Source organism: Oncorhynchus nerka, linkage group LG19, assembly GCF_034236695.1.
Source record: "Oncorhynchus nerka isolate Pitt River linkage group LG19, Oner_Uvic_2.0, whole genome shotgun sequence".
NCBI lineage: Eukaryota > Metazoa > Chordata > Actinopteri > Salmoniformes > Salmonidae > Oncorhynchus > Oncorhynchus nerka.
Window position 1 is genome coordinate 44,035,601 of NC_088414.1, and position 22,500 is coordinate 44,058,100.

Here is a 22,500-nt window from a genome sequence, read left to right on the forward strand (position 1 = left end):
GAGTGGACCAATTCAGTTTGTCTGTGATGTGTATGCCGAGGAACTTAAAACTTGCTACCCTCTCCACTACTGTTCCATCGATGTGGATAGGGGGGTGTTCCCTCTGCTGTTTCCTGAAGGCCACAATCATCTCCTTAGTTTTGTTGACGTTGAGTGTGAGGTTATTTTCCTGACACCACACTCCGAGGGCCCTCACCTCCTCCCTGTAGGCCGTCTCGTCGTTGTTGGTAATCAAGCCTACCACTGTTGTGTCGTCCGCAAACTTGATGATTGAGTTGGAGGCGTGCGTGGCCACGTAGTCGTGGGTGAACAGGGAGTACAGGAGAGGGCTCAGAACGCACCCTTGTGGGGCCCCCGTGTTGAGGATCAGCGGGGAGGAGATGTTGTTGCCTACCCTCACCACCTGGGGGCGGCCCGTCAGGAAGTCCAGTACCCAGTTGCACAGGGCGGGGTCGAGACCCAGGGTCCCCGAGCTTGATGACGAGCTTGGAGGGTACTATGGTGTTGAATGCCGAGCTGTAGTCGATGAACAGCATTCTCACATAGGTATTCCTCTTGTCCAGGTGGGTTAGGGCAGTGTGCAGTGTGGTTGAGATTGCATCGTCTGTGGACCTATTTGGGCGGTAAGCAAATTGGAGTGGGTCTAGGGTGTCAGGTAGGGTGGAGGTGATATGGTCCTTGACTAGTCTGTCAAAGCACTTCATGATGACGGAAGTGAGTGCTACGGGGCGGTAGTCATTTAGCTCAGTTACCTTAGCTTTCTTGGGAACAGGAACAATGGTGGCCCTCTTGAAGCATGTGGGAACAGCAGACTGGTATAGGGATTGATTGAATATGTCCGTAAACACACCGGCCAGCTGGTCTTCGCATGCTCTGAGGGCGCGGCTGGGGATGCCGTCTGGGCCTGCAGCCTTGCGAGGGTTAACACGTTTAAATGTCTTACTCACCTCGGCTGCAGTGAAGGAGAGACCGCATGTTTTCGTTGCAGGCCGTGTCAGTGGCACTGTATTGTCCTCAAAGCGGGCAAAAAGTTATTTAGTCTGCCTGGGAGCAAGACATCCTGGTCCGTGACTGGGCTGGGTTTCTTCTTGTAGTCCGTGATTGACTGTAGACCCTGCCACATGCCTCTTGTGTCTGAGCCGTTGAATTGAGATTCTACTTTGTCTCTGTACTGACGCTTAGCTTGTTTAATAGCCTTGCGGAGGGAATAGCTGCACTGTTTGTATTCGGTCATGTTGCCAGACACCTTGCCCTGATTAAAAGCAGTGGTTCGCTTTCAGTTTCACGCGAATGCTGCCATCAATCCACGGTTTCTGGTTAGGGAATGTTTTTATCGTTGCTATGGGAACGACATCTTCAACGCACGTTCTAATGAACTCGCACACCGAATCAGCGTATTCGTCAATATTTTTATCTGACGCAATACGAAACATGCCCCAGTCCACGTGATGGAAGCAGTCTTGGAGTGTGGAGTCAGCTTGGTCTGACCAGCATTGGACAGACCTCAGCGTGGGAGCCTCTTGCTTAAGTTTCTGCCTGTAGGCAGGGATCAACAAAATGGAGTCGTGGTCAGCTTTTCCGAAAGGGGGGCGGGGCAGGGCCTTATATGCGTCGCGGAAGTTAGAGTAACAATGATCCAAGGTTTTACCACCCCTGGTTGCGCAATCGATATGCTGATAAAATTTAGGGAGTCTTGTTTTCAGATTAGCTTTGTTAAAATCCCCAGCTACAATGAATGCAGCCTCCGGATAAATGGTTTCCAGTTTGCAAAGAGTTAAATCAAGTTCGTTCAGAGCCATCGATGTGTCTGCTTGGGGGGGGATATATACGGCTGTGATTATAATCGAAGAGAATTCTCTTGGAAGATAATGCGGTCTACATTTGATTGTGAGGAATTCTAAATCAGGTGAACAGAAGGATTTGAGTTCCTGTATGTTTCCTTCATCACACCATGTCTCGTTAGTCATGAGGCATACGCCCCGCCACTCTTCTTACCAGAAAGATGTTTGTTTCTGTCGGCGCGATGCGTGGAGAAACCCGTTGGCTGCACCGCATCGGATAGCGTCTTCCCAGTAAGCCATGTTTCCGTGAAGCAGAGAACGTTGCAGTCTCTGATGTCCCTCTGGAATGCTACCCTTGCTCGGATTTCATCAACCTCGTTGTCAAGAGACTGGACATTGGCAAGAAGAATGCTGGGGAGTGGTGCGCGATGTGCCCTTGTCCGGAGTCTGACCAGAAGACCGCTACGTTTCCCTCTTTTTCGGAGTCGTTTTCTTGGGTCGCTGCATGCAATCCATTCCGTTGTCCTGTTTGTAAGGCAGAACACAGGATCCGCGTCGCGGAAAACATATTCTTGGTCGTACTGATGGTGAGTTGACGCTGATCATATATTCAGTAGTTCTTCTCGACTGTATGTAATGAAACCTAAGATGACCTGGGGTACTAATGTAAGAAATAACACATCTATTATCTATCTGTTGTTATCTATTATCAATGTGCTGTTATCTATTATCAATGTGCTGTTATCTATTATCAATGTGTTGTTATCTATTATCAATGTGCTGTTATCTATTATCAATGTGTTGTTATCTATGCTGTTCTGTCAAGTCATTTTAGATGAAACACAGGAGATGATGAGAGAGCCATTGAAGGCCATTCGGATGAACTCACACACAGCCGAGAGGAACAAACACTAGATTATAAATCTGTGTTACTGCTCTGACTTTCATCACTAGATTATAGATCTGTGTTACTGCTCTGACCTTCATCACTAGATTATAAATCTGTGTTACTGCTCTGACCTTCATCACTAGATTATAAATCTGTGTTACTGCTCTGACCTTCATCACTAGATTACAAATCTGTGTTACTGCTCTGACCTTCATCACTAGATTATAAATCTGTGTTACTGCCTTGACCATCATCACTAGATTATAAATCTGTGTTACTGCTCTGACCTTCATCACTAGATTATAAATCTGTGTTACTGCTCTGACTTTCATCACTAGATTATAAATCTGTGTTACTGCTCTGACCTTCATCACTAGATTATAAATCTGTGTTACTGCTCTGACCTTCATCACTAGATTATAAATCTGTGTTACTGCTCTGACCTTCATCACTATATTATAAATCTGTGTTACTGCTCTGACCTTCATCACTAGATTATAAATCTGTGTTACTGCTCTGACCTTCATCACTATATTATAAATCTGTGTTACTGCTCTGACCTTCATCACTATATTATAAATCTGTGTTACTGCTCTGACCTTCATCACTACATTATAAATCTGTGTTACTGCTCTGACCTTCATCACTAGATAATAAATCTGTGTTACTGCTCTGACCTTCATCACTAGTGTTACTGCTCTGACCTTCATCACTAGATAATAAATCTGTGTTACTGCTCTGACCTTCATCACTATATTATAAATCTGTGTTACTGCTCTGACCTTCATCACTATACTATAAATGTGTTACTGCTCTGACCTTCATCACTATATTATAAATCTGTGTTACTGCTCTGACCTTCATCACTATATTATAAATCTGTGTTACGGCTCTGACCTTCATCACTAGTGTTACTGCTCTGACCTTCATCACTAGATTATACATCTGTGTTACTGCTCTGACCTTCATCACTAGATATTAAATCTGTGTTACTGCTCTGACCTTCATCACTATATTATAAATCTGTGTTACTGCTCTGACCTTCATCACTATATTATAAATCTGTGTTACTGCTCTGACCTTCATCACTATATTATAAATATGTGTTACTGCTCTGACCTTCATCACTAAATTATAAATCTGTGTTACTGCTCTGACCTTCATCACTATATTATAAATCTGTGTTACTGCTCTGTCCTTCATCACTAGGTTATACATTACATTTACATTTAAGTCATTTAGCAGACGCTCTTATCCAGAGCGACTTACAAATCTGTATTACTGCTCTGACCTTCATCACTAGATTATACATCTGTGTTACTGCTCTGACCTTCATCACTAGATTATAAATCTGTGTTACTGCTCTGACCTTCATCACTAGATTATAAATCTGTGTTACTGCTCTGACCTTCATCACTATATTATAAATCTGTGTTACTGCTCTGACCTTCATCACTAGATTATAAATCTGTGTTACTGCTCTGACCTTCATCACTATATTATAAATCTGTGTTACTGCTCTGACCTTCATCACTATATTATAAATCTGTGTTACTGCTCTGACCTTCATCACTACATTATAAATCTGTGTTACTGCTCTGACCTTCATCACTAGATAATAAATCTGTGTTACTGCTCTGACCTTCATCACTAGTGTTACTGCTCTGACCTTCATCACTAGATAATAAATCTGTGTTACTGCTCTGACCTTCATCACTATATTATAAATCTGTGTTACCGCTCTGACCTTCATCACTATACTATAAATATGTGTTACTGCTCTGACCTTCATCACTAGATAATAAATCTGTGTTACTGCTCTGACCTTCATCACTATATTATAAATCTGTGTTACTGCTCTGACCTTCATCACTATATTATAAATCTGTGTTACGGCTCTGACCTTCATCACTATTGTTACTGCTCTGACCTTCATCACTAGATTATACATCTGTGTTACTGCTCTGACCTTCATCACTAGATATTAAATCTGTGTTACTGCTCTGACCTTCATCACTATATTATAAATCTGTGTTACTTCTCTGACCTTCATCACTATATTATAAATCTGTGTTACTGCTCTGACCTTCATCACTATATTATAAATATGTGTTACTGCTCTGACCTTCATCACTAAATTATAAATCTGTGTTACTGCTCTGACCTTCATCACTATATTATAAATCTGTGTTACTGCTCTGACCTTCATCACTATATTATAAATCTGTGTTACTGCTCTGACCTTCATCACTACATTATAAATCTGTGTTACTGCTCTGACCTTCATCACTAGATAATAAATCTGTGTTACTGCTCTGACCTTCATCACTAGTGTTACTGCTCTGACCTTCATCACTAGATAATAAATCTGTGTTACTGCTCTGACCTTCATCACTATATTATAAATCTGTGTTACTGCTCTGACCTTCATCACTATACTATAAATATGTGTTACTGCTCTGACCTTCATCACTATATTATAAATCTGTGTTACTGCTCTGACCTTCATCACTATATTATAAATCTGTGTTACGGCTCTGACCTTCATCACTAGTGTTACTGCTCTGACCTTCATCACTAGATTATACATCTGTGTTACTGCTCTGACCTTCATCACTAGATATTAAATCTGACCTTCATCACTATATTATAAATCTGTGTTACTGCTCTGACCTTCATCACTATATTATAAATCTGTGTTACTGCTCTGACCTTCATCACTATATTATAAATCTGTGTTACTGCTCTGACCTTCATCACTAAATTATAAATCTGTGTTACTGCTCTGACCTTCATCACTATATTATAAATCTGTGTTACTGCTCTGACCTTCATCACTAGGTTATACATTACATTTACATTTAAGTCATTTAGCAGACGCTCTTATCCAGAGCGACTTACAAATCTGTATTACTGCTCTGACCTTCATCACTAGATTATACATCTGTATTACTGCTCTGACCTTCATCACTAGGTTATTGAACACTGGTTGTTGGCATTGACAACCCTCTATATCTCTCTCCCCACCCCCTCTCTCCATTGTTCGGTTCCCCTCTACCAATCTCTGCTAGGTATCCCCCTTTCCCTTTCCTTTCCCTCACCCGAACTAACCACCCCCTTCCTTATCTCAAATTTCTTCCTCATTCCATTATTCTACCCCACCCTCCGCTTTCCTTTCTCTGTTTGTCTCTCTTTCCTCTCCCTCCCTCCCTCCCTCTTTGTTTCTCTCTCTCTCTCTCTCTCTCTCTCTCTCTCTCTCTCTCTCTCTCTCTCTCTCTCTCTCTCTCTCTCTCTCTCTCTCTCTCTCTCTCTCTCTCTCTCTCTCTCATTAAGTTGCCTGGTAGCGTGCTAGAAGTAGAGATGGTTTTTGGCACTCACACATTTACTTCAGTAATAACTCCTGGGGAAAATTAAGAGTGACTTTAACTGCACTGAAACAACTTAAAGTGGACCTGACAACGTTTTAGCAACAACGAAATCTTAAAATCTGTTCATAGATCGGTCCAGGAAAAATATATATATACAGTGGAGCAAAAAATTATTTAGTCAGCCACCAATTGTGCAAGTTCTCCTACTTAAAAAGATGAAAGAGGCCTGTAAATTTTCATCATAGGTACACTTCAACTTTGACAGACAAAATGAGAAGAAAACAAATCCAGAAAATCACATTGTAGGATTTTTTATGAATTTATTTGCAAATTATGGTGGAAAATAAGTATTTGGTCACCTACAAACAAGCAAGATTTCTGGCTCTCACAGACCTGTAACTTCTTCTTTAAGAGGCTCCTCTGTCCTCCAGTCGTTACATGTATTAATGGCACCTGTTTGAACTTGTTATCAGTATAAAAGACACCTGTCCACAACCTCAAACAGTCACACTCCAAACTCCACTATGGCCAAGACCAAAGAGCTGTCAAAGGACACCAGAAACAAAATTGTAGACCTGCACCAGGCTGGGAAGACTGAATCTGCAATAGGTAAGCAGCTTGGTTTGAAGAAATCAACTGTGGGAGCAATTATTAGGAAATGGAAAGACATACAAGACCACTGATAATCTCCCTCGATCTGGGGCTCCACGCAAGATCTCACCCCGTGGGGTGATCCTGAGGGATCTCCTCCCAGACGTGGACTAAAGCATCCGCCAATTCCTGGACAGTCTGTGGTGCAACAGACAGTTGGTGGATGGAGCGAGACATGATGTCCCAGATGTGCTCAATTGGATTCAGGTCTGGGGAACGGGCGGGCCAGTCCATAGCATCAATGCCTTCCTCTTGCAGGAACTGCTGACACACTCCAGGTCTAGCATTCATTAGGAGGAACCCAGGGCCAACCGCACCAGCATATGGTCTCACAAGGGGTCTGAGGATCTCATCTCGGTACCTAATGGCAGTCAGGCTACCTCTGGCAAGCCCATGGAGGGCTGTGCGGCCCCCCAAAGAGATGCCACCCCACACCATGACTGACCCACAGCCAAACCGGTCATGCTGGAGGATGTTGCAGGCAGCAGAACGTTCTCCACGGCGTCTCCAGACTCTGTCACGTCTGTCACATTTGCTCAGTGTGAACCTGCTTTCATCTGTGAAGAGCACAGGGCGCCATTGGCGAATTTGCCAATCTTGGTGTTCTCTGGCAAATGCCAAACGTCCTGCACGGTGTTGGGCTGTAAGCACAACCCCCACCCGTGGACGTCGGGCCCTCATACCACCCTCATGGAGTCTGTTTCTGACCGTTTGAGCAGACACATGCACATTTGTGGCCTGCTGGAGGTCATTGGGGCGGCAGCGTAGCCTAGTGGTTAGAGTGTTGGACTAGTAACCGGAAGGTTGCAAGTTCAAATCCCCGAGCTGACAAGGTACAAATCTGTCGTTCTGCCCCTGAACAGTTAACCCACTGTTCCTAGGCTGTCATTGAAAATAATAATTTGTTCTTAACTGACTTGCCTAGTTAAATAAAGGTACAATCTTGCACAAAGGCGGAGGTAGCGGCCCTGCTGCTGGGTTGTTGGCCTCCTCCACGTCTCCTGATGTACTGGCCTGTCCCCTGATAGCGCCTCCATGCTCTGGACACTACGCTGACAGACACAGCAAACCTTCTTGCCACAGCTCGCATTGATGTTCCATCCTGGATGAGCTGAGCCACTTGTGTGGGTTGTAGACTCCGTCTCATGCTACCACTAGAGTGAAAGCACCGCCAGCATTCAAAAGTGACCAAAACATCAGCCAGGAAGCATATGAACTGAGAAGTGGTCTGTGGTCACCACCTGCAGAACCACTCCTTTATTGGGGGTGTCTTGCTAATTGCCTATAATTTTCCACCTGTTGTCTATTCCATTTGCACAACAGCATGTGAAATTTATTGTCAATCAGTGTTGCTTTGATTTCACAGAGGTGTGATTGACTTGGAGTTACATTGTGTTGTTTAAGTGTTCCCTTTATTTTTTTGAGCAGTGTATAAAACTCAACACTATAAAAAAATACAAAATAACAACGTGAATGAACAAACGAAAATCAAAACAGTCCCATATGGTGCAGACACAGGAAACAATCACCCACAACTCAAAAGTGAAACCAGGCTACCTAAGTATGGTTCTCAATCAGGGACAATGAATGACAGCTGCCTCTGATTGAGAACCATACCAGGCCAAACACATAAATCTCAAATCATAGAAAAAGGAACATAGACTTCCCACCCAACTCACGCCCTGACCATACTAAAACAAAGACATCATAAAGGAACTAAGGTCAGAACGTGACACTGGGCTAATGATAATAATAATAATAATAATAATAATAATAATAATAATAATATAATAAATCAAATCAAATCAAATTTATTTATATAGCCCTTCGTACATCAGCTGATATCTCAAAGTGCTGTACAGAAACCCAGCCTAAAACCCCCAAACAGCAAGCAATGCAGGTGTAGAAGCACGGTATTTTAATGTAGGGGGATTTACCTACAGTGAGGATGCAGGTGTAGAAGCACCAGCATAATAATGTTGCCCATGTCTACAAGCTTCTCCTTTTCATGGTGTTTTGTTGCAGATTTACTTTTTGGTTATTCATTTGTCAAGCTTTAAAAACAGGAAGTCAGACTGCAACATTTTAGTAGCCGAGGACCGTGGCGCGTGTCTGTACACTTTCCCCTCCGCTATCAACGGGACGCACAAAAACAGCGCAATTGAAGTTGAATTCACTGATGCGAGCGCGTCAGGCCGTAATTGAATGAAGTAGATGACTCTAAAGTTGCCTCATTTATACTCCCTTGTTTGTCCTATTCGGCCCCGCAGGCCTTGTGTTTGACATGTGCGTTTAGTTACATTAGCTACATTATGACTGACGTGTGATCATTGCCCCTGGCTAGTTTGATTGTGTTGACGTTCCCAGCCTTAGTTACAGTCGTCTGTTTTTGTCCAGCATATTGAGTCATTGAAACTGAAACAGAGCATCCCGATTGGAAGCAGAAAACCTTGTACCAGGCCAGCTGTGATTTACAACCTGATAGCAACATTTGTTGGACTACCAAAGAACTTTATTGGTGAATTATATGAATCATGCATTGAACTGCATCCATCTGTTCTGACAACAATTCCTTACTGTACGTCATGGAATTTTGAGTTTAAAAAAAAACTATTTTAAAAACCTCATATAAAGTTGATTTTGAAGCATAAACTGGGAATTTTATTTTATTTCATATTTTTGACTGATATTACCATTGTCTGATATGACCATTGTCTGATATTACCATTGTCTGACATTACCATTGTCTGTTTGTTTCATATCTGCAAAGTCATTTTAAAACGCTGTCAGATCCACTTTTTTTAAAAATTAAATATTTAGCCAGTCTTATAAAGCAATTGAAAGAAAGGGATTATTTAGTAATAATCTAACCCGTTTGGATTGGAAGATAGTGTGTGTCGTTTTATTCGGACGGACCCTCCAAGACATCAGAGTGTTTGTGTACCTGCATGAACATCCCTGTGCATGCATTCCACTTTTGCCTCACCTTGGTCTCTGTCCGTTGCCGTGACGGTGATCACCGTGGTTCCCGCTTCCTGGTTCTCTCTGACCTCCGCCTCTAGCTCCTCCCACTGGAACAGCGGAGGCTCATCGTTCACATCAATCACGTGGACAGACAGAACCTGACTGGTGGACAGCTGGGGAATCCCGTGATCCTCGGCTATGATGGTCAGATTAAACACTTCCCGGTCCTCACGATCTAGAGCCTTCAGAATGGACAGAGAGCCTGGAGGAAATGGGAGGAGAGGAGATGATGAAAACCTCAATTGGTTGACTAAATGGAACCCTGTATCCAGCCCATTTAAATCTGTAAACTATTGGTAAGAAAATATCATATTTTTCAGACCTGGAAAAGGCAAGTTTTTACTGCAGTTGAGAGACAATAATGTACCAAAAAAAAGTGTACAAGGTGGATCAGCCCTAAAAAATGATTGATAGACAAAACTACTCCTTTTAATAAGAAAACCTTTATTCTCCAATGTCTTCCTGATTCACATACACTGACAGCCCACTAAGAATGACAGCCAGCCAAGATAGATCAGAAAAAAGAATACTCTCTCTACTCTCTGTCGCTACTCTCTCTGTCGCTCTCTTCTCTCTCTCTCTCTCCCCTCTCTGCCTCTCCTCTCTCTACTCTCCCCCTCCCTCCCCCCTCTCTCTCTCCCTCTCTCCCCTCTCTCTCTCCTCTCCCCTCTCCCTCTCTGTCTCTCTCTCTTTCTCTCCCCTCTCTGCCTCTCCTCTCTCTACTCTCCCCCTCCCTCCCCTCTCCCCCTCTCTCTCCTCTCCCCTCTCCCCTCTCTGTCTCTCTCTCTTTCTCTCCCCCTCTCTCCCCTCTCTGTCTCTCTCTTCTCCCTGTGTCTCTCATCGCTCTCTACTCTCTCTCCCCCTCTCTCTCCCCTCCCTCTCTCTCTCTCTCTCCTCTCCCTCTCTCTCTCTCTGTCTCTCTCTCCTCTCCCCTCTCCTCTCTCTGTCTCTTTCTCTCCTCTCTCTCTCTCCCATCTCTGTCTCTCTCTTCTCCCTGTCTCTCTCTTCGCTCTCTACTCTCTCTCTCTCTCCCCATCTGTGTAGTAAAAGCAGACTAACTGCAGTATTTCAAAACTGCTTTTCTCATGAAGGATTGACTAGAGTTTCCAACACGCTGTTCTCATAAAGTTCTTTACTTTACAACACTAACACAATCACCAGGACATGCTCTCTGCTTTCTACTGAAACAAGAGAAGGTAAACATAGCTAACGTTAGCTAGCCAACTCAACGTACCTCTCTTGGGCAGGTTAGCTTGCTAGCTAACTTAACTTTTACTTGAGTAAATACTGGAGCAGCCCTGTGAAAGCATACTGGAGCAGCCCTGTGAATGCATACTGGAGCAGCCCTGTGAAAGCATACTGGAGCAGCCCTGTGAATGTATACTGGAGCAGCCCTGTGAATGTATACTGGAGCAGCCCTGTGAATGCATACTGGAGCAGCCCTGTGAATGCATACTGGAGCAGCCCTGTGAATGCATACTGGAGCAGCCCTGTGAAAGCATACTGGAGCAGCCCTGTGAATGTATACTGGAGCAGCCCTGTGAATGTATACTGGAGCAGCCCTGTGAATGCATACTGGAGCAGCCCTGTGAATGCATACTGGAGCAGCCCTGTGAATGCATACTGGAGCAGCCCTGTGAAAGCATACTGGAGCAGCCCTGTGAATGCATACTGGAGCAGCCCTGTGAATGTATACTGGAGCAGCCCTGTGAATGTATACTGGAGCAGCCCTGTGAATGTATACTGGAGCAGCCCTGTGAATGCATACTGGAGCAGCCCTGTGAATGCATACTGGAGCAGCCCTGTGAATGCATACTGGAGCAGCCCTGTGAATGTATACTGGAGCAGCCCTGTGACAAAATATAGCAACTTATTAAAATAACTAAAGCACATAAGACAGGATGTCAGACAGGATAACATACACTATCAGACAAGCTATCAGACACCCTATCGACAGGCTATCAGACAGGATATCAGACAGAATATCAGACAGGACATCACACAGAATATCAGACAGGCTATCAGACACCCTATCGACATGCTATCAGACACCCTATCGATAGGATATCAGACAGGCTATCAGACAGGCTATCAGACAGGATATCAGACAGGCTATCAGACAGGATATCAGACAGGATATCAGACAGGATATCAGACAGGATATCAGACCCGTTACTGTCCTTGTTCATGCAATAAAGGAGTGAAGATGTCTTGGATCACAGTTTGTGTGTGTGTTTGTGTGACAGTCATGTTCTGTTGAACATGGGAAAGCACACACACCCCTACCACCACCCCAACACACCCCCCTACCACCACCCCAACCACCACCCCAACACACACCCCTACCACCACCCCAACCACCACCCCAACACACACCCCTACCACCACCCCAACACACACACCCCTACCACCAACCCAACACACACACCCCTACCACCACCCCTACCACCACCCCAACACACACACTCCAACACACACACCCCTACCACCACCCCAACACACACCCCCTACCACCACCCCAACACACACACTCCAACACACACACCCCTGCCACCACCCCAACACACACCACTACCACCCTACCACCACCCCTAACACCACCCCTACCACCACCCCAACACACACCCCTACCACCACCCCAACACACACACCCCTACCACCACCCCAACACACACACCCTACCACCACCCCAACACACACCCCTACCACCACCCCAACACACACACCCACTTTGGAGCCAGCTCCACCCACTGGGGAGCCAGACCCAGCCAATCAAAATGAGTTTTTCCCCATAGAAGGACTTTATAACAGACAGAAATACTCCTCTTTGGACGTACTGCCAAATTCTCTAAAACAATGTTGGAGGCGGCTTATGGTAAATAAATTAACATTACATTTCCTGGCAACAGCTTTGGTGGACATTCCTGCAGTCAACATGCCAATTGCACGCTCCCTTAATGCTTTAGACACCTGTGACATTTGTGTTGTGTGTCAAAACTGCTCGTTTTAGAGTGGCCTTTTATTGTCCCCAGCACAAGGTGCACCTGTGTAATGATCATGCTGTTTAATCAGCTTCTTGACATGCCACACCTGTCAGGTGGATGGATTATCTTGATAAAGCTTTTTGTACTTCCCCTCTCTCCACCTCTTTCCTTCTCTCCATATCGTTCCTTCTCTCCATATCTTTCATTCGCTCCATCATTAGCATGTCTCCTACTCCCCCTATAAAGCCTGAGTGACCCCCCCCCCCCCATCTATAATACAGGCTGAGGAGTGAAGGAAACCAGAGGTTAAACATTTGTAGTGGGTTATTCAGCAGCCTCTCCTCTCTACAGTAACGAAGCTCATCTGGAACCACCCTTAACTGTCCCTGTGTACTGTAGACTACCCCTGTGTACTGTAGACTACCCCTGTGTACTGTACACTACCCCGCTGTACTGTAGACTACCCCTGTGTACTGTAGACTACCCCTGTGTACTGTAGACTACCCCTGTGTACTGTAGACTACCCCTCTGTACTGTAGACTACCCCTGTGTACTGTAGACTACCCCTCTGTACTGTAGACTACCCCTGTGTACTGTACACTACCCCGCTGTACTGTAGACTACCCCTCTGTACTGTAGACTACCCCTGTGTACTGTAGACTACCCCTGTGTACTGTACACTACCCCGCTGTACTGTAGACTACCCCTGTGTACTGTAGACTACCCCGCTGTACTGTAGACTACCCCTCTGTACTGTAGACTACCCCTGTGTACTGTAGACTACCCCTCTGTACTGTAGACTACCCCTCTGTACTGTAGACTACCCCTCTGTACTAGACCCCTGTGTACTGTAGACTACCCCTGTGTACTGTAGACTACCCCTCTGTACTGTAGACTACCCCTCTGTACTGTAGACTACCCCTGTGTACTGTAGACTACCCCCCTGTAGACTACCCCTCTGTACTGTAGACTACCCCTGTGTACTAGACTACCCCTCTGTACTGTAGACTACCCCTGTGTACTGTAGACTACCCCTGTGTACTGTAGACTACCCCTCTGTACTGTAGACTACCCCTGTGTACTGTAGACTACCCCTCTGTACTGTAGACTACCCCTGTGTCCTGTAGACTACCCCTCTGTACTGTAGACTACCCCTGTGTACTGTAGACTACCCCTGTGTACTGTAGACTACCCCTCTGTACTGTAGACTACCCCTCTGTACTGTAGACTACCCCTCTGTACTGTAGACTACCCCTCTGTACTGTAGACTACCCCTCTGTACTGTAGACTACCCCTGTGTTAATTCCAAGCAGCGTGGGATAAGTGTGTGTGTGTGTGTGTGTGTGTGTGTGTGTGTGTGTGTGTGTGTGTGTGTGTGTGTGTGTGTGTGTGTGTGTGTGTGTGTGTGTGTGTGTGTGTGTGTGTGTGTGTGTGTGTGTGTGTGTAGTGTGTGTGTGTGTGTGTGTGTGTGTGTGTGTGTGTGTGTGTGTGTGTGTGTGTGTGTGTGTAGTGTATCACACACAGAGGCCTCCATTATATTAGCCAGTGCTGATGATTGAGAAAGGACATGTTCATATATATATAACATATCAAAGGGTTTCCTCTGCTTCTCCAGCCATAATACAACCAGGTTCCCATGAACACATCTGTCATTAGAGGAAAACCAAAGAATTAAAATGCATCTCAAATGCCACCCTATCCCCTATATAGTGCACTACTTTAGACCAGAGCCCTATGGCACCCTATCCCCTATATATAGTGCACTACTTTAGACCAGAGCCCTATGGGCCATTTGGGACTCAAGAGTACACAGCAATTACGGTTAATGTGCCTTGCTCAAGGGCACATCGACCGATTTTTTTCCCCACATAGTCGGCTTGGGGATTCAAACCAGCGAACCTTTCGGTTACTGTGCCCAACGCTCTTAATATTGCTCTGAGGCATTGAAAGATGCTCTGTTGAATGAGCTGAGGGGTTAAGGAATGTTTTAACCACCAGAGGCTCTGTAGACACAACTCAGGAGCACATCTTGGTTGAAATCACAGGAGGCTGTTGAGTGGAGGACGGCTCATAAAAAACATGTCTGGACTGGAGCCAATGGAATATCATCAAACGCATAGAACCCTGTTCTGTTTCAGCTGTTCTGTTTCAGCTGTCTTTGTGCTTGTCTCCACCCCCCTCCCTCTCCAGTTGTCACCCATCTTTCCCATTATCCCCCGTGTATTTATACCTGTGTTCTCTGTTTGTCTGTCGTCAGTTCGTTTATGTTTCGTCTAGCCTACCAGCGTTTTTCCCCTCGGCTCCTGTCTCTCGGTTGTTCCTGTTCTCTAGTTTTCCGGGTGTTTACCATTCTGCCTGTCCCTGACCCTGAGCCTGCCTGCAGCCCTGTACCTTTGCCCCACTACTCTGGATTACCGATCTCTGCCTGACCCTGACCCTGACCCCTGCCTGACCCTGAGCCTGCCTGCCGTCCTGTACCTTTGCCCCACTACTCTGGATTATTGACCCCTGCCTGACCCCGACCCTGACCTGTGGGTTTACCTGTCCCTGTTTAAGGAATAAACTTTAGTTTCTTCAAACACTGTCTGCACCTGGGTTATACCTTAAAACGTGATAGAAACCAAAGTGTTTGATGTATTTGATACTGATACTGCTCCAGCCATTACCACGAGACCATCCTCCCCAATTAAAAGGTGCCACCAACCACCTGTGGCTGAAATACTATTTGAAATTATTTATAATACTCTATCTGAGCTTGATTGAGCTTGACTGACGCAATGGAACCAATAGAACAGTGACACGGGTTACAAAACCCCGCCCATCCAGGAAGACAAGAAGAAAAACATGCTGAAAGTATCGGAAAGATTTCAAATAGTATTTAAACCCAGGCCTGCTCAGGAGTGGGATGTAATGGCTTGTAATGGGTCCATGGGAACTTGTGGTAGTTCAAGCCCCTATGGTAGGGATAATGATTAAGGTCGATGATTGTAACTCTATAGAATAAGCCTACATGATAAAGACTCCAATGTGTTAAATCAATAAGGGACCAACTCCAGAATAATACTTCAGTGAAAGTATCCACACCAACAGTTGTCTCTAAAGACTTTGTCCACCCTGCTTGTAAATAAATATACATATATGCCTTCAGAAAGTATTCAGACCCCTTGACTTTGTCCACATGTTGTTATGTTACAGCCTAGTTCTAAAATGGATTAAAATCGTTTTTTTCCCCTCATCAATCTACACACAATACCCTATAATGAAATCACAATACCCCATAATGACATCACAATACCCCATAATGACATCACAATACCCTATAATGACATCACAATACCCCATAATGACATCACAATACCCCATAATGACATCACAATACCCCATAATGACATCACAATACCCCATAATGACATCACAATACCCTATAATGACAAAGCAAAAACAGGTTTTCATAAATGTTTGCTCATTTATAAAGAAATGTTTAAAAAAAAAAAAATAATCACATTTTACGTAAGTATTCAGACCCTTTACTCAGTACTTTGCTGAAGCACCTTTGGCAGCGATTACAGTCTTCAGTCTTCTTGGGTATGACGCTACAAGCTTGGCACACCTGTATTTGGGGAGTTTCTCCCATTCTTCTCTGCAGATCCTCTCAAGCTCTGTCAGGTTGGATGGGGAGCGTCGCTACACAGCTATTTTCAGGTCTCTCCAGAGAAGTTAGATCGGGTTCAAGTCTGGGCTCTGGCTGGGCCACTCAAGGACATTCAGAGACTTGTCCTGAAGCCACTCTGGCATTGTCTTGGCTGTGTGCTTAGGTGAACCTTCACCCCAGTCTAAGGTCCTGAGCGCTCCGGAGCAGGTTTCCATCAAGGATCTCTCTGTACTTTGCTCTGTTCATCTTTCCCTCGATCCAGTCCCTGGCACTGAAAAACATCCCCACAGCATGATGCTGCCTCCACCATGCTTCAGCGTAGGGATGGTGCCAGGTTTCCTCCAGACATGATGCTGCCTCCACCATGCTTCAGCGTAGGGATGGTGCCAGGTTTCCTACAGACGTGACGCCTGGAACTTATTTCATTTAGCAGGCGTGCCTCAACAATTCCTTCAACCTCAAGGCTTGGTTTTTTCTCTGACATGCACTGTCAACTGTGGGACCTTATATGAATTTCATTTACCACAGGTGGACCCCAATCAAGTTGTAGAAACATCTCAAGGATGATCAATGGAAACAGGATGCACCTGAGCTCAATTTAGAATCTCATAGCTAAGGGTCTGAATACTTATTTTTAAAATGTATTTCTGTTTTTTATTTTTAATACATTTATAAGAATTTCAAAAGAACCGTTTTTGCTTTGTCATTATGGGGTATTTGTGTGTAGATTGCTGAGGAATTAATTTTATTTAATCAATTTTAGAACTAGGCTGTAAACGTAAAAAAAAATGTGGAAAAAGTCAAGGGGTCTGAACACTTTCCGAAGGCACTGAATATGATTCTCCCTGTGCTATGGTCTGAGACAGAGGTCGCATGGTTAAGGAGAATTACAGGTGTAGGATCTTAATTTGACCTGTATTGACGGAGCAAAAAAAATCCTGCTGCAACTGGATTTGAACATTTAGTCCATTGGTTGATATGTGGTTAGGCTATTAGCTGGTCAAAATTAGGCTACATAACATGTGGAATACTGTTAATATAACCGTGTGAGTTTGAACTTTCAGTGAATTCATGCCTTTCCTGCGGCTCAGGAACAAAAGAGTGATCAAATTAAGATCCTCCATCTGTAGGATTGAGTCTGTGTTGGAAGTCTCAGTAGTGTTAGGATCTTACTCGTGTCAGAGGCCAGGGGTTAAGGGTCAGAAGTCTTACCGGTGTTGGGGTTGAGGCTGAAGCGTCCAGCGCTGTTCCCTAATTGGATGCTGTAGGACACTCGTCCGTTCTCTCCCTCATCCTCGTCACGAGCCATCACGTACACAACCACGAACCTGACAATACATAGAAACACACAGCAGATAGTCAGGACCTGGACCTTAAAAGTCCAGCTAGGTTCTTGGCATCAATCTTTTACTTTCATTTGTGATTCAGGCCTCAACCATGTCTCCTCTTGACAAGGTCTACAGATTTCTCCTCTTGACAAGGTCTACAGATTTCTCCTCTTGACCAGGTCTACAGATTTCTCCTCTTGACAAGGTCTACAGATTTCTCCTCTTGACAAGGTCTACAGGTTTCTCCTCTTGACAAGGTCTACAGGTTTCTCCTCTTGACAAGGTCTACAGATTTCTCCTCTTGACAAGGTCTACAGATTTCTCCTCTTGACCAGGTCTACAGATTTCTCCTCTTGACCAGGTCTACAGATTTCTCCTCTTGACAAGGTCTACAGATTTCTCCTCTTGACCAGGTCTACAGATTTCTCCTCTTGACAAGGTCTACAGATTTCTCCTCTTGACCAGGTCTACAGATTTCTCCTCTTGACCAGGTCTACAGAGTTCTCCTCTTGACCAGGTCTACAGATTTCTCCTCTTGACCAGGTCTACAGATTTCTCCTCTTGACAAGGTCTACAGATTTCTCCTCTTGACAAGGTCTACAGATTTCTCCTCTTGACCAGGTCTACAGAGTTCTCCTCATGTCTCCTCTTGATAAGGTTTCCCATGCATACACGGTATCTGGACTAGACTATGGACAGCTCAACTTCTTACATTATAGGGGTAAATTCTCCCCTATAATGTTGTGTTTTAAATAATTTGAATGAGATATGTTGTGTATTAAATCATTTGAATGAGATATGTTGTGTATTAAATCATTTGAATGAGATATGCCTCCTAGTGAATGTGTTGCTCACCCGACCGGCTGGTCCTCCATAACACTGACGGCGGAGGACGAGCTGAACACGGGAGCGTTGTCATTCTCGTCCGTCACAAACACCCGGGCCGTCACCGACCCCCAGCGCCGCGCGGACACGTCCTCCGCCTGGTCGGTCGCCCTGACAACCAGGTAGAGGGAGGACGTGGTCTCGTGATCTAACTTCTGACCCAAGGTCAGGACCCCAGTGGAAGGGTCAAGGGTCAGGAGGTGAAGGGAGTCAGGCCAGCGGCGCTGGATTGAGTAACGCAGCTCGCTGTTGGGACCACTGCCGTCCTAAAAGAACAGAGACATGAGAACATCTGATTAAGACCTAAAATATGAGTTTTCAGGGACAAGACATTATCTTATCAGCTCAACTCTTGAGATTTTGATAGTGAATAGCAACAAAATAATTTAAGCTGAAAATACGTCATACCTTTAACTCAGTGAGGTAATTCCAAGCCCTGATATTGAAACCCCAACATGCTATCTCTTCTCCCCCATTTCTCAATTTATCATGATTGATTATATTTCACTATTTTATTATCATATGTAAAGCTATGTTATTATCTTTTATTTTATTATATAACCTACTACTGTCCCACCTTATCAGCAGCCTGAAAGGTGTAGATGGAGGCTCCCGGCTGGGTGTTCTCTGGTATCACTATGGTAACGGGGTCCTCGGTGAACTGGGGGGCGTGGTCATTGCTGTCTTGGACGTTAATGTCCAGCTGTACTCTGTGACTGCTGGGGTACGCCAGCGTGAAATCTGATACCTCCACATGCAGAGTGTACCTGGAATGAGAGAGGGATGGATGGATGGATGGGAGAGAGAGAGAAAGAGAGGGGGGAGAGAGAGAGAGAGAGAGAGAGAGAGAGAGAGAGAGAGAGAGAGAGAGAGAAAGAGAGAGATACAGAGAGAGATACAGAGCGAGAGAGAGAGAGACAGATAGAGAGAGAGAAAGAAAGAAAGAAAGAAAGAAAGAAAGAAAGAAAGAAAGAAAGAAAGAAAGAAAGCGAGACAGAGAGAGAGAGAGAGGGAGAGAGAGAGAGAAAAAAAAGAAAAAGAAAAAAAAGAGAGAGAGAGATAGTCAAGTCATGTTGAGATAGAAGTCAATGATAGAAAAAGGAAATCTCCTCTCAACTCCCAGATGTATCCCATATAATAGGTTTAATAAAGATGAAGAACAGGAGAAACTAGCAGGTTCACCTGTCTCCTTCCTCATAGTCCAGTACTCTGACCAGGTACACGTCTCCCGTAACCCGGTCAACCATGAACGTCCCCTTCCGGTCCGTCCCGCCCACCACCACGTACGTCACCTGGCCGTCCAACGACAGCGTGTCACGCTGGTCATGTGACCGGACAGAGCCAATGACAGAGCCTGGGGCGACGCCCTCCACTGAGTTGAGAGTCATGGACAGAGTGTTCTTGGCAGAAGACTTACTGGAACTCAGGACCTGCAGATGAAGACAGATAGAGTGTGTTCAATCCAGTTAAATCCAGTTCAATCCAGTTCAATCCAGTTCAATCCAGTTCGATCCAGTTCGATCCAGTTCAATCCAGTTAAATTTAATTCAATGCAACTGGGAACCATTTAAAATGGGTGTGAAAGCAGGGCAAAGTACTTAAAGTACCAGTCAAATATTTGGACACACTCATTCAAGTTGTATTTTTTATTAGATTTTTTTTACTATTTTCTACATTGTAGAATAAGAGGAAGACATCAAAACTATGAAATAACACATATGGAATCATGTAGTAACCCCCAAAAAGTGCTACACAAAAAATATATATTTTAGATTCTTTAAAGTAGCCACCCTTTGCCTTGATGACAGTTTTGCACACTCTTGGCATTCTCTCAACCAGCTTCATGAGGTAGTCACCTGGAATGCATTTCAATTAGCAGGTGTGCCTTGTTAAAAAAGTTAATATGTGGGATTTCTTTCCTTCTTAATGCATTTGAGCCAATCAGCCGTGTTGTGACAAGGTAGGGGTGGTATACAGAAGATAGCCCTAATTTGTCCACAGTCCATCATTAGTTGACAGTCCATCAATACTTTAAGACATGAAGGTCAGTCAATGCAGCCACAAAAACCATCAAGCGCTATGATGAAATTGAGCGTAGAGGCGGCAGGTAGCCTAGTGGTTAGAGCATAGAGGCGGCAGGTAGTCTAGTGGTTAGAGCGTTGGGCCAGTAACCGAAAGGTTGCTGGATCGAATCCCTGACCTGACAAAATAAAAATGTGTCGTTCTGCCCCCTGAACAGGCAGTTAACCCACTGTTCCTAGGCCGTCATTGTAAATAAGAATGTGTTCTTAACTGACTTGCCTGGTTACATTTTAAAAATGTATATTTAAAAAAAAAAAAAGAGTTACCAGCCTCAGACATTGCAGCCCAAATAAATGATTCACAGAGTAACAGACGCATCTCAACATCAACAGAATCAGGCATTCCTGGTCGAATTGCAGCAAAGAAATCACCACTAAAGGACACCAATAAGAAGAGACTTGCTTGGGCCAAGAAACACGAGCAATGGACATTAGACCAGTGGAAATCTGTCCTTTGATTTTCAGTCCAAATTTGAGATTTTCGGTTCCAACCGCCGTGTCTTTGTGAGACGCAGTGTAGGTGAACGGATGATCTCCGCATGTGTGGTTCCCACTGTGATGCATGGAGGAGGAGGTGTGATTGTGTGGGGTTGCTTTACTGGTGACACTGTCATCCCATCTAGTTTGTGCTTAGTGGGACTATCATTTGTTTTTCAACAGGGCAATGACCCAACACACCTCCAGGCTGTGTAAGGGCTATTTGACCAAGAAGGAGAGTGATGGGGTGCTGCATCAGATGACCTGGCCTCCACAATCACCTGACCTCAACCCAATTGAGATGGTTTGAGATGAGTTGGACCGCAGAGTGAAGGAAAAGCAGCCAACAAGTATTCAACATATGTGGGAACTCCATCAAGACTGTTGGAAAAGCATTCCAGGTGAAGCTGGTTGAGAGAATAACAAGAATGTGCAAAGCGGTCATCGAGGCAAAGGGTGGCTACTTTGAAGAATCTAAAATATATTTTGATTTGTTTTGAACTCTTTTCTGGTTACTACATGATTCAATGTGTGTTATTTCATAGTTGTGATGTTTTCACTATTATTCTACAATGTAGAAAATAGTTTTAAAAAATGAAGAAAGACCCTGGAATGAGTAGGTTTGTCCAAACTTTTGACTGACACTGTATAATTCAACTCCATTCACTTTAATACAATTAATCTTCTGCTTTATGCTTGTCAAAATGAATTGACTCAGACCGACAAGTCCCCCCAGGTTTAAACGGATGAAACACCCCTCTAAAGAAATAAACCATGTCTGGGGGGGGGAGTGACAGAGAGGGACTCGAAGGAGACAGACAGACAGTTGTCCAGATGTTGTCTGTCAGTGACTATAACAGTAAAAAATGTTTTGTCCCAACAGCCTTACACAATGATTTTCCAATAGACATAGCTGTGTCCCAACTGGCACCCTATGTAGTGCACTACTTTAGACCAGAGCCCTATTCCCTATATAGTGCACTACTTTAGACCAGAGCCCTATTCCCTATATAGTGCACTACTTTAGACCAGAGCCCTATTCCCTATATAGTGCACTACTTTAGACCAGAGCCCTATTCCCTATATAGTGCACTACTTTAGATCAGAGCCCTATTCCCTATATAGTGCACTACTTTAGGCCAGAGCCCTATTCCCTATTTAGTGCACTACTTTAGATCAGAGCCCTATTCCCTATATAGTGCACTACTTTAGACCAGAGCCCTATGAAACACTATTCCCTATATAGTGCACTACTTTTGCCCAGGTCCCATCGGGCTCTGGTCAAAAGTAGTGCACCCTATACTGTCGGGAATCGGGTGGCGTTTGGAACACAGACATAATACTGAAGTGTTTGGACAAGACGGGAAAACAATGATGGGA

General features: G+C 44.5%; 1 protein-coding gene across 1 annotated transcript in view; it reads right to left on the minus strand.

Moving 5' to 3' along the window:
• Window positions 1-22,500, minus strand: part of dchs1b (dachsous cadherin-related 1b) — a 286,096-nt gene that overhangs the window by 55,146 nt on the left and 208,450 nt on the right. Inside the window, exons 15-19 of the mRNA XM_065004969.1 lie at window positions 19,745-19,992; window positions 19,140-19,329; window positions 18,533-18,828; window positions 17,562-17,677; window positions 9,676-9,915 (exon numbers count right to left, since the gene is read on the minus strand). Coding sequence (XP_064861041.1) covers window positions 9,676-9,915; window positions 17,562-17,677; window positions 18,533-18,828; window positions 19,140-19,329; window positions 19,745-19,992 — 1,090 coding nt within the window. The remainder of the gene's footprint in view (window positions 1-9,675; window positions 9,916-17,561; window positions 17,678-18,532; window positions 18,829-19,139; window positions 19,330-19,744; window positions 19,993-22,500) is intronic.